The sequence below is a fragment of the Cryptomeria japonica genome, chromosome 11 (assembly GCF_030272615.1).
Source record: "Cryptomeria japonica chromosome 11, Sugi_1.0, whole genome shotgun sequence".
NCBI classification, from domain to species: Eukaryota; Viridiplantae; Streptophyta; class Pinopsida; order Cupressales; family Cupressaceae; genus Cryptomeria; species Cryptomeria japonica.
In genome coordinates this window covers 420230400-420245129 of record NC_081415.1, presented here as the reverse complement: position 1 = coordinate 420245129, position 14730 = coordinate 420230400, and the positions used below count along the sequence as shown (strand labels likewise).

Below are 14730 nucleotides of genomic sequence, written 5' to 3'. Positions count from 1 at the left end.
CAACAAATATAAAAATGAGACTTTTTTGTAGGATTTTTGGAACATAAAGGGAAGCAAAGTTTCCATAAAGGCACAAAGACCTCCATCACTTCTCTGGGACGAGAAAACAGAAACAAAAGCACAAAGTCTTCAACACTTCTATTGTCCTATCAACCTTTGTAGATGATTTTCTAGTAACCAAACACAGTATGTAGGAGCTCAAAGTCTAAGTACATGTTGCACTTCACCTCTTATGCACAAGTCTTAAAAATAGAAGTAGCACAAAGTCTACAAGCTATCTTCCCTCTTGAGCTTTCCACACTAGCTTCAAATATGATAAGCAACTCAAAGTTTGCAAGACCAAATTCGAAAACCAAACATATAACTCTAAGTACAATTAGCAGCTCAAAGTCTACAAGATTGAATTTGAATCCCTCTTTCACAATAGAACAAAAATCACAATCAACTCCAGAAAATGTTGTCACATAACAACTTGAATTGGCACAAAGTCTCAACACAACTTGCCTCTTTTATTGAAAGCAATTTGATTTACAGTTAAGCTCAAAGTCTTAGAGTGCACATACAAACTGGCAAAATTTTGTTGCATTGCCAAAAGATATTTATTACAATAGACCCCCTCAAGTATTTATAGTAGAGGAGCCTTGAGAAAAAGGTGGGATGATCCTAACTAACTTGAGAAATTCTCTCAACCACCATGACTTATTCCAACTACAATCCTAATTGAACTCAAGTTGTAGTTGCTTTACATGTAACTACAAAAGTGCAAGTAAAGTGACACTCGCAATTACAATTTTTGACATTACATGTAACTTGTCAAAACAAAATTACAAATGCATAATTAATCTAAGTGTCCAAAGACACGATTCCAACTGCATCATCCTTTGTTTGTGATGATCTTCATGCTGCTTCAGGATGCTAGAACTTGAAGTATTCTGGATTGGTGAAGACATTTTGAATTGGAACGGGAATTTGCATCCTTAATGATCTTTGTGTCCTTGGCCAACGAACTTCAACCTTATCTTCTTGCTTGGGTTAGTACTGGCTTTTCAGGAGGGAAAGGGATGCCTTCCTCTTTTCATGTCATGATCATCTCTGTTTTGAAAGCATTCTATGCTCTCAACCATGAATTGTTGTTGTATCTCTTCTTTGTATCATCCTCCAATCTTGAAATCTGCTTGCAAAATAAGGCCCATGCCTTAATCCATTGATTTGATAGATCGTGTGTGCAAACCGAACTGACAAGGGAAGGGATAAACTGATGCAAAAATGGGCTCAAAAGTGAATTTCGGGTTTTGGAAGTTGCATTACATGTGGGAAAAACAAGAGCATTAACTTGCAATTGTGGAGAACAAACATGCAACTTCAAATGTGTAATGGGTAACTACAAGTTTGCACTTGTAATTGGACCTTTAAAACTCATTTTCAAGTGTTTTTTGAGTGCATTTTGGACCAATTTCGGGTTCTGGATGGCTGACTGCAAGTGAAGACTTTAAATGGGAAAAATGAATGAAGGTGTGAAATGAGTGGATGAAATAGTGGGAATGGTATGTACGAATGATGGCAATGAATATGAGTGAAAATGAAAAGATTTTGGGAAGATCATCTTTATGAAAATGGGAAGAGCTTTCAACTTGTAATCAAGTTTTAAAAACCCGATTTTGAAAGTTAAAGCATTTTTCCAACTTTGAAACTTGAAATTTCAACAAAAGATGGTTAATATTTTTCAACCAAAGGGGTAGATCAACTAATTTCATCTCACTTGCAATCGGGTTTTTAAATCCCGAATGCAAGTAAAGAGGGAAAATGGGGAAAGACAATGCAATTCACAAATTGCTTTGCAAACTTGGAACAAAGGGGAAAATCTTTCACAAAACCGATTTTAGGCAAGAACTAACAAAACTAACATATATACAAATTGACCAAGGAAACTAAAACAAACTAAAAAATGAAAACAAAGAAGAAAGGAAAAGAACATACCTTGATCAATCAAAACGTCCTCCAAGAAGCAAGAAACAATCCTTGAAAGAGAAGATTGAAACTCTTAAATAGACATCAAACCACACTCCAAACTCTAGCCATGTTTTTGCCAAAACGCCATATGTATCACAACGCTCATCAAAAGCATGAAGAATCGGTCAAGAAAGACATCCAACCTCCACGCCTAGGCAAGACAAGCAAAAACGATTTGGAAGAAGGAAGATTCGTTGCATTTGCATTAAAAAAATCGTGGTATTCTACAAACACGTGTTTGCTGTTTGAAGGCCACAAAACCAGCAATAACGTCCTCCAAATGGCATGAAAGGAGTTGGAAAATGCATGAAAATAGCAAGGAATCCAAAACGCCTTCTCCTTCCTTGAATCTCTCCACAAAAATCGGTGGAAATCTTCAACAAAATCCTCCAATATTTCTAGTCAGGTTCTTGAGGAGAAATGACAAATTTAAAATGCATAGAACAAAAGAAATCGGGTTTCTTTCACCTATTTGCAAGTTAAAATTGTTCACTTTTTCATGCATAAGGCAAAATCGGGTTTGTGAGAGCAAACAAGAAGTTTAAAATGCATGTAAAAGGGAAATAAAACTCCCTTTACAAGTTTTAAACAACTCAACAAAAGACTAGTAAAGGGAAAATAAAATTCCTTTTACAAGTCACAAAAATAACTTAAAAATAAAACTTGTAATAGGGAAATAAGATCCCTATTACAACTTAAAGTGACTTTATAAAACTTTCTAATGGAAGAGAAAAACCCCTACCATAACTTAAAATCACTTAAGTGGAACTTTTTAAATGAATTACAAGTTTTATTTAAACTTTATAATTTAAAGTTCACTTGTAATTTGTCTAAAAAGTTCCTACAATGACTTAAAAGCCAAAAAGCAACAAGGGGGAAATAAAAAGTAAGTTACAAGTAAAATTTTTCATAAAGTGCACTTGTAATTAACTTAAAATTTCTCTACGACATTAAAACAAAGGAAAACATAAAACTTGCAACTTAAGGAAAATTTCCCACCTGCAGTCAGGGAGAAAAAACCTGAAATTGAAGGAAAAACATAGCAAACGAACTCAGAATGTGATGAAATTTGAAACGTGGTTTGAGGATGGACTGAGGATTAGTCCAGTCCAAGGGTAAGGCGAAATTCTGCATTGGGAAGCGTGCCATAGAATAAAATTTTCATTTTTTGACAATTTTTTTAATGTAATTATCCATCATTTTTGAAAACAAAAATGAGGACAACACCATGCATGGCTACTTTGCCTATTTTGTGCTCAAGTGTACCTACAGTCAATATGGAAATTTTCTCTCTTTTGCTTACTTTATGCTGGAATGCAATATAAGTATCTGATCATTTGCAGGACTGTATAAAAAACATATGCTGTTTGCATGCTTTGAATAAAACAAAATTCTAGCAGCCAATAATTGGTTTTGAAATTTGTTTCAGGAAAATTGCACATTGCTCAAATGTTTAATTACTTGTAGAATTTACATGTAGGTACTTTCTGATGCTGTGAATCTGTTTGCATGTAATTTGTTTCAAGAAGTTATGTGTTTTGTGCAATTTGTTTGAAAATATTCATGGAACATATAAATCATATTCTTTTCCATATGGGAGTCAAGTTTGAGTCACACATTAAAAATAAGTGTATAATCTGCTTATTATAGATGAAAGAAACAATCATTTAAGTTGCATGTTTTTATGTTATTAGAACAAAAGGTTCAATTGGTAAGCGAGCTCACTTAGATATTTTTTCAATGAGAAATAATTTTTCAACATTTCTCTGTGATTTATTTTTCCTTTTGAATCCATGCTTACTGTTTGCCTTTCATGACATACTTGTTCAATAAAGTATCACCTGTATTCTGACTTATTACCTTGTCAATGTTTTAAGCAAATTGGAGCTAAAGTTGTATTTTTTTTCATCATTTGTTGAAGAGACAGCTCTTGGTTGTATTGGACCCTGACCGTAAGTATGAGTCAAAAACAGGCAATGCACTATAGGCCTCCCACTGCTAATGGTTCTGGTCGTCGACGACCAGACAAAGATATTGGCAGTCGCTCGGATAAGATGGTGTATCCTGCAAGGTCTGGATCCAACATTTCTGGTAGCACGGTTGGAGGCCGTAGCATTTTCAACAATTTGAACAGTGACAATGCTAGCCATGGGGAGAATGCTAGGCTACAATGGGAAGGGTCAGTAAGTGGAAGCAAGGTTGGAGAATCTGAAAGGATTCAGCATGATCGCTTTATATTTTCTACAATGCTTCTGATTGGTCAGCCTGTTGAAGTCCAGGTGAAAGATGGGTCTATTTACTCTGGGATATTTTACACAGCAAATACTGGGAAGGACTATGGTTTGTCTTTAATGCCATTCCCTTGCTTGTGGATTTTTCTTGAAATCAAGTAGTCTGAATATGTTTTGCATGTTAGGAATTCATTTGAACTGAAATGTAAATTTTGTTTTTGTTTGTTTGCTTTTACATATTTGTTGATTTTGGTCTTTCTGTTTGTTTGCCCAATTTCTCTATTATGTCAATCTTCCATTTTTGGTCTGTGCTGGTTGGACAGGAATTATATTAAAGATGGCCCGGCGCACAAAGGATGGAAATGTTAAGGGAGCAACAAAGGACGCATTCAAAGATTCTACAAAAAGGGCTCCTGCAAAGGAATTGGTGATCTTTGCAAATGATCTTGTTCAAGTCATTGCCAAGGTTCATAGAATGCTTCTCATCTTATGAGAGTAGGAATCCAGGGCAATGTCTAATGGGCACATAATAAGGCATCATTTATTTTATTATGTAACTCTGGTTGTAGATGCAAGAAAATAAGCTAAAATTTATTCTTCTGAGGCAGGATATTCCACTTAATGGAGATGGAGCAGGAATTGGTCGTGCACGTGATAATAGGCATGAAATTGTTACAGATTCCTTTATAGCGCATGTTCATCAGATTGAGGGAGAGAGAGAGTTGAAACCATGGACTCCAGACAAGGATGGTCCTGAAGATGTTGACTTGGAAGACACATTTCAGAATACACGGAATAGGTGATTTTACATCCTTTGTTATAAGCCCCCTCTATATTATAATATTCTTAGCTTCCTTTTTGTAGAGTATGTATTGATACATAATAATTTTGTGTTGTGGGGAAATAGAGCCTTAGCAATAAGCATTTGACCTTGACTATAAGAATCACAGCTCTGTTATTGAAAATTGAAATAATAAGGACATTGCTTTTTAATGCAATAAAAGCCTTTCTTAGACCAATTTGTGTATTTCAAAACTCCAACAATATGGTTGCTAAAGTGGTTGAATGGTTGCTTCTAGAAGTCAGTTGGCTTAAATTAAACTCAGAGGAAGCAACAAATGTGAATCCAGGCAATCCAGGGGCAAGAGAAATTATATGAGACCAATGTGGTAAATTCCATTTGAGGTACCCTGTCTTTGGATACAATCTAATAACATGGCTTAGGCAAGAGAGATGAATTTCAGTTCAACTTGGAATGTGATGGATTCCCCCTGAATCCCTGCTAAATATCTTGCAAAGGAAAGTACTGCTGATCTGAATGATTGGAGACTAAGAAATTCAGTTATGGAGCTTAGGTAGTGGTCAGCAGGATTAACTCAGATGAGGAATTAACATTGAATATTTATGAAACCGATATTCTATTGTCAATGTATTGATCATTCTCTTCCTTTTGCATTTGCCAACATTTTTCATGCAAATTATAATGTAATTGTATGCAATTCTATGATTATCCATAACCTGAGTTAAACTAGAGTGTCTTACTTTTCCTCTATTCATCTTTTTGGATGCATGCTGTTTTCTGCATGCATATTTTCTAGTTGCTTTCTTCTGGAAAATCTGTTGACACCCCAATCTTCTCATTTTTTTACGAGTAGAGGTTGGCATTGTGTAACATTGAAGTTTGTTACTTGGTAGGTCTCTAGCATAACAATAATTTGCCTGTTTTTCTGGGTTTAGTCTCAGTAATATTTAGTTTGAAGTTTTGCATTTTCAGTTTGGAATATTTTTATTTTGATAATGTAGGTCTTGGTGAGTGTTATGAATTTTTGTTACATTCAACATGCTATCATGCCTGTTCTGCTGCATGCCTTTTCATTTAAGAGTTGTCTTGTCATGGTACTGAGCTGAAGCCAGAATGGTGAAAGTAGGGCTTTTCAGATTCAAAGTTTTTGGAGTAATTATCAGCTGTACTGGTTTATCCAGAATGATAAAAAATGCCTAGTTTTCTTTTTGTTCATCTGGAAATGAACCTCTAATGATAAAATTATAGAATTTTAAGGTTGTATTTGGATCTTAAACGGTTTTTTTACAGTTTTTCTGATTAATAGTTTTTTGTAAAATTTGGAGGCTATTGTTGATTTTGAAATGAATTTAACTGTTTTTAGAGGGTTTCTTGACGTTTTGGAGGTCCACAAGCTCGTCTCTTCTAAACTTTACATGATTAGGAGTTTTCTTTACCACTACTGACTTGCTTGACTTCCATACCTTTGTTTGTTATGCCCCAAGCACCTTGTTGCCATATTGTTCTTTGCTGCCCCTTTTCCAGCAACTGTCTGAAGTTCTGAACATTCTCATTTGTGTCCTGTTAGATGGCCATGGCAATGCAATTTCACCATGTACTGTGCCATTTCTTCCAAATGTTTAACATATGCCCTTTTTTGTTCCTCAAGGCCAACTTCATCTTATTGAATCACTGACTATTTCTAGACACCTAATGGCTCCCTTGCATAGCCAGCTCAACTCAAAAGTGTCTCTGGCCTACCATGTGGTCTCCTATAGTGTATTCTTTGCACTTTTCCATCTACCAGAGCTTCAATCCATTATGCTGTGCACACCTCCAACTGTAATGTCCCTTGTGGGATCTTCTCTAATTTTGCATTTATATTGAGTCAATTATGCTTATAGTTCTTATAATCTTAATTGGAAATGTATAATGAAAATATTGCTATGTAAGACTTACATCAAGAATGACTTCAAGCAAAGGGCTTAATTAGTGAGTCTTGTATGAATATGAAAGGCTCTAATAGACAATAATATAATCCTTCCTTATCTGATGCAAATTCTAATATGCTGTTCAAGAGAAGTTGGTTCTGAAATCTATAATATAGATTCCAACATACAATAGGTCTGATAATTATATGTGCAGAATGCACTAAGATTATTGTGCTTCACCTATTTTATGATCGATACAAGAATATAACTTCTGATCTTTATTTGGTAAGATCACTGTTCCTGAATTATTTCCTTAATAATCACGCGATTGAATAGCTATGGGTCTGATATGAAACAATTAGAGTTCAGATCTCTGATCACTCTTCCTGATACATCTCTTGTATTTATGCAACCTCTTGATCTCCATGCCTCTCTTGTGAGCCACAATCCTTCTCTAATATCTTTTGAAGGGACATGATGTGAGGAGTTGTATCTCACACAGCCATGTCTCTTGCAAACACTTAATTATTTGTCTCTAATTGGACTTCATCCTTTGTTTACTAACAACATTAATTAATTGACCCTTGATCGGACTTATGTCTTCCTTCTTGGTTAGTGATAACTTAATCTTAACTATTTGATGTGTCTAACGCCCATGATTTGTCATGCCTTGGGCTAATGGCATTGTCCTTGGTCAATTTGCTTTAGGAATCGAATGGGGACATTACATCAACCCTTGCTGCGCCTTGGGTTCCTGTTCCTTTGATGCAACCTAGATGGCTTACCCCAACCTACTTTGTAATTGTCACTTTAAGTACTTTGCTTCCCCCAGCCTAGGGTTTTTTAAAAAAGGGTTACATACAAAGCTTTGATAAATCAGACTAACTCCACATCTATTACTGAATGATTGAGTGGTTGCTAAAATTTTCTATTTTTTAAAGGAAAGATACTTTAGTGGTTGAATTTGAGATATAGCTTCTTTTTTTTGGCTGATTTGAAGGTAGCCTAGTAGAGGGAGGAGCCTGCTTTGCCACTTGTTTACAACTTGAGTCCCTTGACAAAACCTGATTTTCTGCATGCCTGATCAGACTTTTGTTGCCCAACCATCATGTTGTTAGTTCTTTGAAACCCAATTGTCATTGTTTTGGGTCTTGAAGACCCCTCACCAGTGAGCACCATTTTGGAGAACCTTCATTTTTTATTATATCATGGTCATGTGGAAAGTGAATATTGATCTTTTAGTTACATTGGAAGACTGGTAAGAATACTTCAATTTGTTGTTATACTCTTTCAAATTTTTTGAGGATCTTTCGACATCTTCTCAGCAGTTCCTGATCATCAAACTCCCAGGAGCCATAAAGGTGTTTATTTCTGTACAATTTAAGTTAATTTAGTAATAATTTGTTCTTTCCATATTGTAAATTGCTGGCCAGTGTAATTAACCTTTTAAGGGCAGAATTGTAACTTGATAACAATAGATCATTTTAGGGTTTGCAATTGCACTTTTTAGTGAGCAAAAGAGATTTCGTGTCATTGTAGGACACATGTTTGTGCTAATGTGTAGCCATTCCTCTATCTTACTTCCTGTATCAATTGTTCCATGATGCAACTCTTTAAGTGCTTTGATATTTACTATTTCCAAAAACTTTATTTTTGATTCTTATTCACTTTTAGTTTTAGGTAACACACTACATTTTTTGTAATTTGTATAAATCAGTGCAGAGTCTTGTAGATTGTAAGGTGTTGTGTGCTGTGGTGGCAATTTGAAACTACTTGTATTGTTGACTCGTCATGACTGTCACGTGAGGAAGGCATGCATGATAGAATTTTCATGTAGCAAGGGGGTTTATAAAGTGATTTTGAGAACGTAGACAAAGTGGACAGGAATAGGTTAACAATCCTTTTGTGGAGGGAAAGTAGTTGATCTCCTCAACTTTATATCCATTTTCTCACAACATAGTCCATATTCCTCTTTATCCACTTACCTTTGCTTGGCAACTGTCCTTACATCTCAATTTGCCAGCTTTCCTGCAACCTCATCCTTGTTGTTATCTACTTATTCTGCTAAACATCCTTTTCCAACTTCTTTCGTTCATTAGTGGCAAAGTCTTCAATTGAAGTTAACAAAAGACTTTCATCATCTGATTGAAGGTTTAAAGAGACACAAGTTTTCGATATTCACAGTGGAATATAACTTCATATAGGGAGGCGTGTTTAATCTGATATGCATATTTGGCCATTTGGTCAAAATCTCAATTAAACCCTACATAAATGGTTTTAGCTTCTTTGCTTGACCTTGGAGTTTTTATAGACATACCTTGCCTCCTGCTTGGAACTTGTGCTCAACTCAATGCTAGTCATGCCTTGTTATGTGTAGTCTTCAAACTCACTTACACTGAGTTGGATTTGCTTTATCTTCTCAATGAATACTTCATCTTTGTGGACATTCAAATCCCCTTCCTGTCATGTCTTTTATAGCTTCTCCATCATGATATTAAAAGAACTAGGATTCAGGTATTCAAAACGTATCTCAAAGGGGGTCTTATTGTAGAAAATCAATTTCTCTGCTATAAGATGTTCAATTTATGCCAAGTCTTCATCCCATGTCTTAGGATGCTTTATCTTCTCAATGAATATTTCATCTTTGTGGACTTTCAAATCCCCTTCCTGTCATGTCTTTTATGGCTTCTCCATCATGATATTAAAAGAACTAGGATTCAGGTATTCAAAACGTATCTCAAAGGGGGTCTTATTATGGAAAATCAATTTCTCTGTTATAAGATGTTCAATTTATGCCAAATCTTCATCCCATGTCTTAGGCTGCTTCCTGTTATTTTTACTTGATTGTCATACCAATGTTTTGTCACCCACTTCAGTTTGACCATTCTTTGGTAGATGAAAAATAGTTGATTTTGTCAACCTTTTGCCCATCTGCTCTACACCATTCTTGAGTTTTTATATGAAATGGTAGATTCTGGCAAACCAAAGTGTACCCAAACGTTAGTAAAAATAAATTAGCTGCATCGTTACCTTTCAAAGTCATTTTGCATAGAATGAACATGCATATTTTGTTAACTTGAACTACAACAAGAAAACAAGTAATCATGCTCTTCCCATGATAAAACATCCGACAAAATCCAAGTAGATGCTTTCCATGGTCTAAAGTGGCATGTATGTACCAACTTATTATCACTAAACTTGCTTGCACTACTCAAACACATCATCATATGAACTTTGGTGTATCATTTTGTATATTTGACCAATACACATGCTTTTACACATGTGTCAAGGTCTTTGACATACAACATCTGAATTATGAGCTTCTCTTATAGGTCAAATTCTTGTCTTCCTAGATACACGACTCTCCAACTTGTAAAGAAAAGCTCCTTTGAGATAGTAGTTTTCCTTGGGCTAAAAATATGCACTAGTTGCTCTATGTAACCATGGAAACATATACCTAGAATCGCACGATGCTGATACTCTTCGTCATAAGCTTGATGGACAAAAGGCTTAAGCAGAGATATGGTGTCCAAAGCTGAAATTAAAGGTGGTCTAGAGAACATGTCAACTGACTTGTCAATTAGATCCTCGTTATTTTTGATAACCAAATGAAATTGTTGGAAGAAACACATCTATTTATAATGATATTAATGCTAGTTTTTTGGTTGTGCTTGCAAATATTGGAGGGGTTTGTGATCTTTTGGGATAATGGTTTTTTTCCTATTAGACATTGCTTTCATTTCAACACCTCTCGAACAAAGCATTGCAATTCCTTATCAATGGGTCCAATTTTCAAAATTTCTCAATCAAATAACTTGAAATGATAACTAATGAGATCAATTTCTCCCTAGAAAATATTTTCCTCAAACATAGTTGCAAATTAGGCAGTGTCAACAAATGCATTTTGCTCATTTTTACCCAAGCAAAGGACCCATATTTTAGTGTTTGTAAGATTGAAAATTGCATACATTCCAATCTTCATCTTATGTTTATGTACTCATTTGATGTTCATTCCTTAGAAATATTCTACGTATCATTTTTGCTAATTTCTTGACCTAAACCTATGTCTAGTGAGTTATACGTAGATGAAGGGCCTTGTTTTCTTGCCCTCTACCTGCACCTGAAAAATGGAATCCTCATTCATCAAGCACACTGGTGCCCCCAGTTTCCGATGACCAAATTCAGGCTTCAAATTTGACCTCCCAAACCTCTGAAACCTTAATTCTTGTCCTAGTAAGTTCTCCAATGAACACTTGATCTAAAACACAGTACACTCTATTTATGTACTTGAAATCCCTCTTTTCTCCCTCTTGCAAATTTTCTTGCATATCCTCTCTTGCATTCTTCCAAAAAATTCCTCCAAGTCATTGGTACTAAGTTTTCATCTAACTGTCACCTATCTTTTCTCCATGGATGTTAACCTGCAAATCCCCCTTCGTTGAAACTCCTTTTTGATCTCCATTTTTTGACCTCCATTCCAGAATCCACAGCCTCTCTAATTCCCCTCCTTGCCATAGTTCCTCCATCACTAGGATTTTCTCCCTCATCTACGACAAAACTTCTGTATTGTTACAAAAATTTGTTTTTATATCTATCCACCACTGTTGCATATCTAAAACCTTCCTTGAATCAGCCCCTTGGACCACTAGAAATTTCCATCTCATTATATCCTTCGTTGCATAAGCACTCACCACATTAAGATTAGACTTCTTCCTAGGGTTATTTGGTAGCTGCAAATCCTTGCAGACACCACAAACTCCAACACTAAAGGTTCAGACACATCCTAATTTTTATATGCTACCGAGGAGGCTAAGACATGCTAAATAGAGGAATAGAGGGCTGATTGAGGCAGTCTCCAAAAGCACAAACCCCATTTTCCTTTCCATTCTCAACTTAGACAGGTGTAGCTGACCTTCAACATATTTTTTCTAGGTTTTGCACAGGCTAAAGGTCTCAAAAAAAACAGGTGAATAACTCTTGGAATTTGCAGAACATTTAGATCAATGGACATGTATGTCTAAGGAAGACGTAAGCGCCCAAATATTCAAAGTTGTTAGAATTTTTCGAAAATCATTAGAGACGATCGTGTGGTATTCTTAAACCATTTCTGGCATCTGTACGGTCTATACATATTTTTCTATCCCTTTTCTCATTTTGTTTCCATAGGAAGTTCATTTCGAATTTCCAATCCTAACTGTCATGATTTACTGTTTTAGATCAGATATGATTGTTACTGTTTTTCTGAATTTTCAAAACTCTTATTTGTTTTAACTTATATAGTAAACTCATTGAAAAAAACTTACTCTTAAATCAATTTTAGGAGATTAAATTTGTTCTTTCACTGTTATAGAATGCAAAGGAGTTGCTATTGTAGAAAATGATTTGATGATTTTTTTATATTATATCTATCACTAAGCTCCTTTTCTCAGTCACATTTGAAGGTTTATACCACTTCAAAATGGCTTCCACTTTTGCTAGTTTAATTCTCAACTTTCCATCTTCAAAAACTAAACATGCAAGTTATTTTTATGCAATCGTACATTCTTTTTTGTTGAGCAACAACTTATTCTCCTTCAAAACTTATATTCAAATGCATTATATGCTTATCAAAAATCTTTCTGAAGTCTAATATATCATTGAATTGAACAATGACACAATAATTTAGCAATGTTCTTGATACCCCATTCACTAATATGGTGGAAGTAGCAAGTGCATAAGACAACTACTCATACAAACTTTGCCCTGTCTTGAATTTTTTTCCCACACATCTCCCTCCTTAGTTCTCATTTGATGTTGACCGGATTTTAAATCCAACAATGTAAAAAGCTTTGTATGCTGAATTTGGTCTCGCAAATCATCTTCTATAGAATATGGAATTTATTAATGAGGGTTATATTATTCACAGCTTTATAATCGATACGCATCCTCCATGAACTATCATCCTTACGTACAATAACAATAGGAGAGCCATATGAAGAAATGCTTGGACAGATTACAGCATTATGTATTAAAGATTGTAATTACTTTCTTATCCCATTACTTCCATGAGTGATTGTCTATAGAGGCCAATGTTAGGGAGAGTGCTCTCTAGTAATCACTTTATATAATGCCCAACTGTTCTCTTGGGTGACATACCTTTAGGGGAAATCCCAATAAATTGCAGCAACAACTATTGAATGTCTTTTGTCCTATTGATAGAAGCATGCTAGGAGAAGACTTGTATTCAAGTACCTCATTGTCTTTCTTATTCTCAAAACAAAGCAAACATACCACTAGCATTACACAATCTTTTGGCTTGATTAACAACTATCATCGAGGTTTTAGATGTATTGCATATGCATTGATGATGTAGCTTTGTCCTTCCTTAGTCGTACTTGTTATCTCTCCTCATGGAGACATCTCTAACTTACATGTATGGTTGGCCAAAGAGCATGCCACCCACATCAACAAGAACAACATTTACAATAACCTCAGCAATGAATGCTGATTTATGATTTTATCCTAAACTTAACATTATAGTGTTTGGTAATAACCAAAAGAATACTAGTTAGTATGATGATATGTAGCCAATCCGATTTTTTCAAATGAACTATTTGGAAATCAAATTTGTTCGCAAGAAAATACTAAAAAGAACATCTTTAAGAAATCTTAATGTTTTAGATTAAGGCAAAAACAGGTTTTGAAGGGGCCTTGAAACCCTTTACAAAGAAGATTCTAAAAGGTTTAGAATCAAAACATCAAAACAAACCCAAAACAAAATAGGCTTCAGAAGATAGAACAATACATATGGCAGCCAAAGAACCAACAAAAGCCCTAGACGAGCAACAAAAAACCAGGAACGACCCACTGACCAACAACAAGAAAGAGACAGAACCAGAGAAACAAAGAACATAAACTACATAAGGCTCTTAAGGGTCTCAACGACCTCAGCCTCTAGGAGACTCATTTTATCAGCAACAGACCTTAGCGCCTTGTAGTCCACACTTTGGGTAGCAACTTTCTCTTTCAAGTTCCCCCTAGTCCGCTTACAAGGGCCAGAATCCCCCTGAGTCTTGTCTTTATCATCATCCAAATTGACCAGCATCTTGTCCTGTTGAACACTGACAAGATTATTCATCATCATATTCATAGCATCAGCCGTCTGCTTGACAATTCTATGACTATTGGACATAATGGTCATGAGGGTGGCCTGAATTTTCTCATAATTCTCCTCAACATGGGTGAATCTATCTTCAAAACCTTTCTTCATATGATCAATATCTTCAACATCTCTATTGATACAATCCACAACAGATTTTTTCTCATCCTCAATCTATTGACCGTCACCATTTTGTCTATCCTAACAAGTAGAAGTGGGCATAGCTTCCAGCTTACTACTCATAGCCCTCTGGTTAAGTTTAACCTCTTTGATTTCATGGAAGACCCATTTAAAAAGATTGAAAGTATCAATGGCATGGTCTCTTGCCATACCCAGGATGTCCACATAGTCGTCCCTTTTATCATTAAACTCAACACTCTTAGCATGAAGGTCCTTCTGAACTACAACCCTAGTGGTTTTATTGGTCTTCTGATGAAGAGACGAAGGGGGTATCTCATAATTCTGACTCCCAAGCTCCGGGCTGACTCTCTTGTTGATCGCATTGTCCTCAAAATTCCCTCTCTGGCCACCGGAAGCAGAGGCCTCATTACCAGCAAAAGTAGAAGAGGAGGAGATAGCAACCTGCTTCGAACCCTTCTTACCCTTGCCCAGAATAGGTTTGGCTTTAGGTGTATTCTC

The 14730-nt window shown here is 35.6% G+C and overlaps 1 protein-coding gene across 8 annotated transcripts in view; it reads left to right on the top strand.

Moving 5' to 3' along the window:
- LOC131073623 (polyadenylate-binding protein-interacting protein 4) overlaps positions 1–14730 on the top strand; it is an 89320-nt gene that overhangs the window by 13640 nt on the left and 60950 nt on the right. For 3 of the 8 annotated variants that reach the window (XR_009112922.2, XM_058010102.2, XM_058010106.2), the window contains exons 2-4: positions 3938–4350; positions 4565–4707; positions 4850–5040. Coding sequence is in view for 7 of the 8 variants with exons in the window: in XM_058010102.2 (XP_057866085.1) it covers positions 3969–4350; positions 4565–4707; positions 4850–5040 (716 nt within the window). In the remaining variant the exon portion in view is untranslated. Of the gene's footprint in view, positions 1–3887; positions 4351–4564; positions 4708–4849; positions 5041–14730 lie in introns of all 8 variants that reach the window. The other 5 variants (XM_058010105.2, XM_058010101.2, XM_058010107.2 and 2 more) reach the window with 3 other exon arrangements.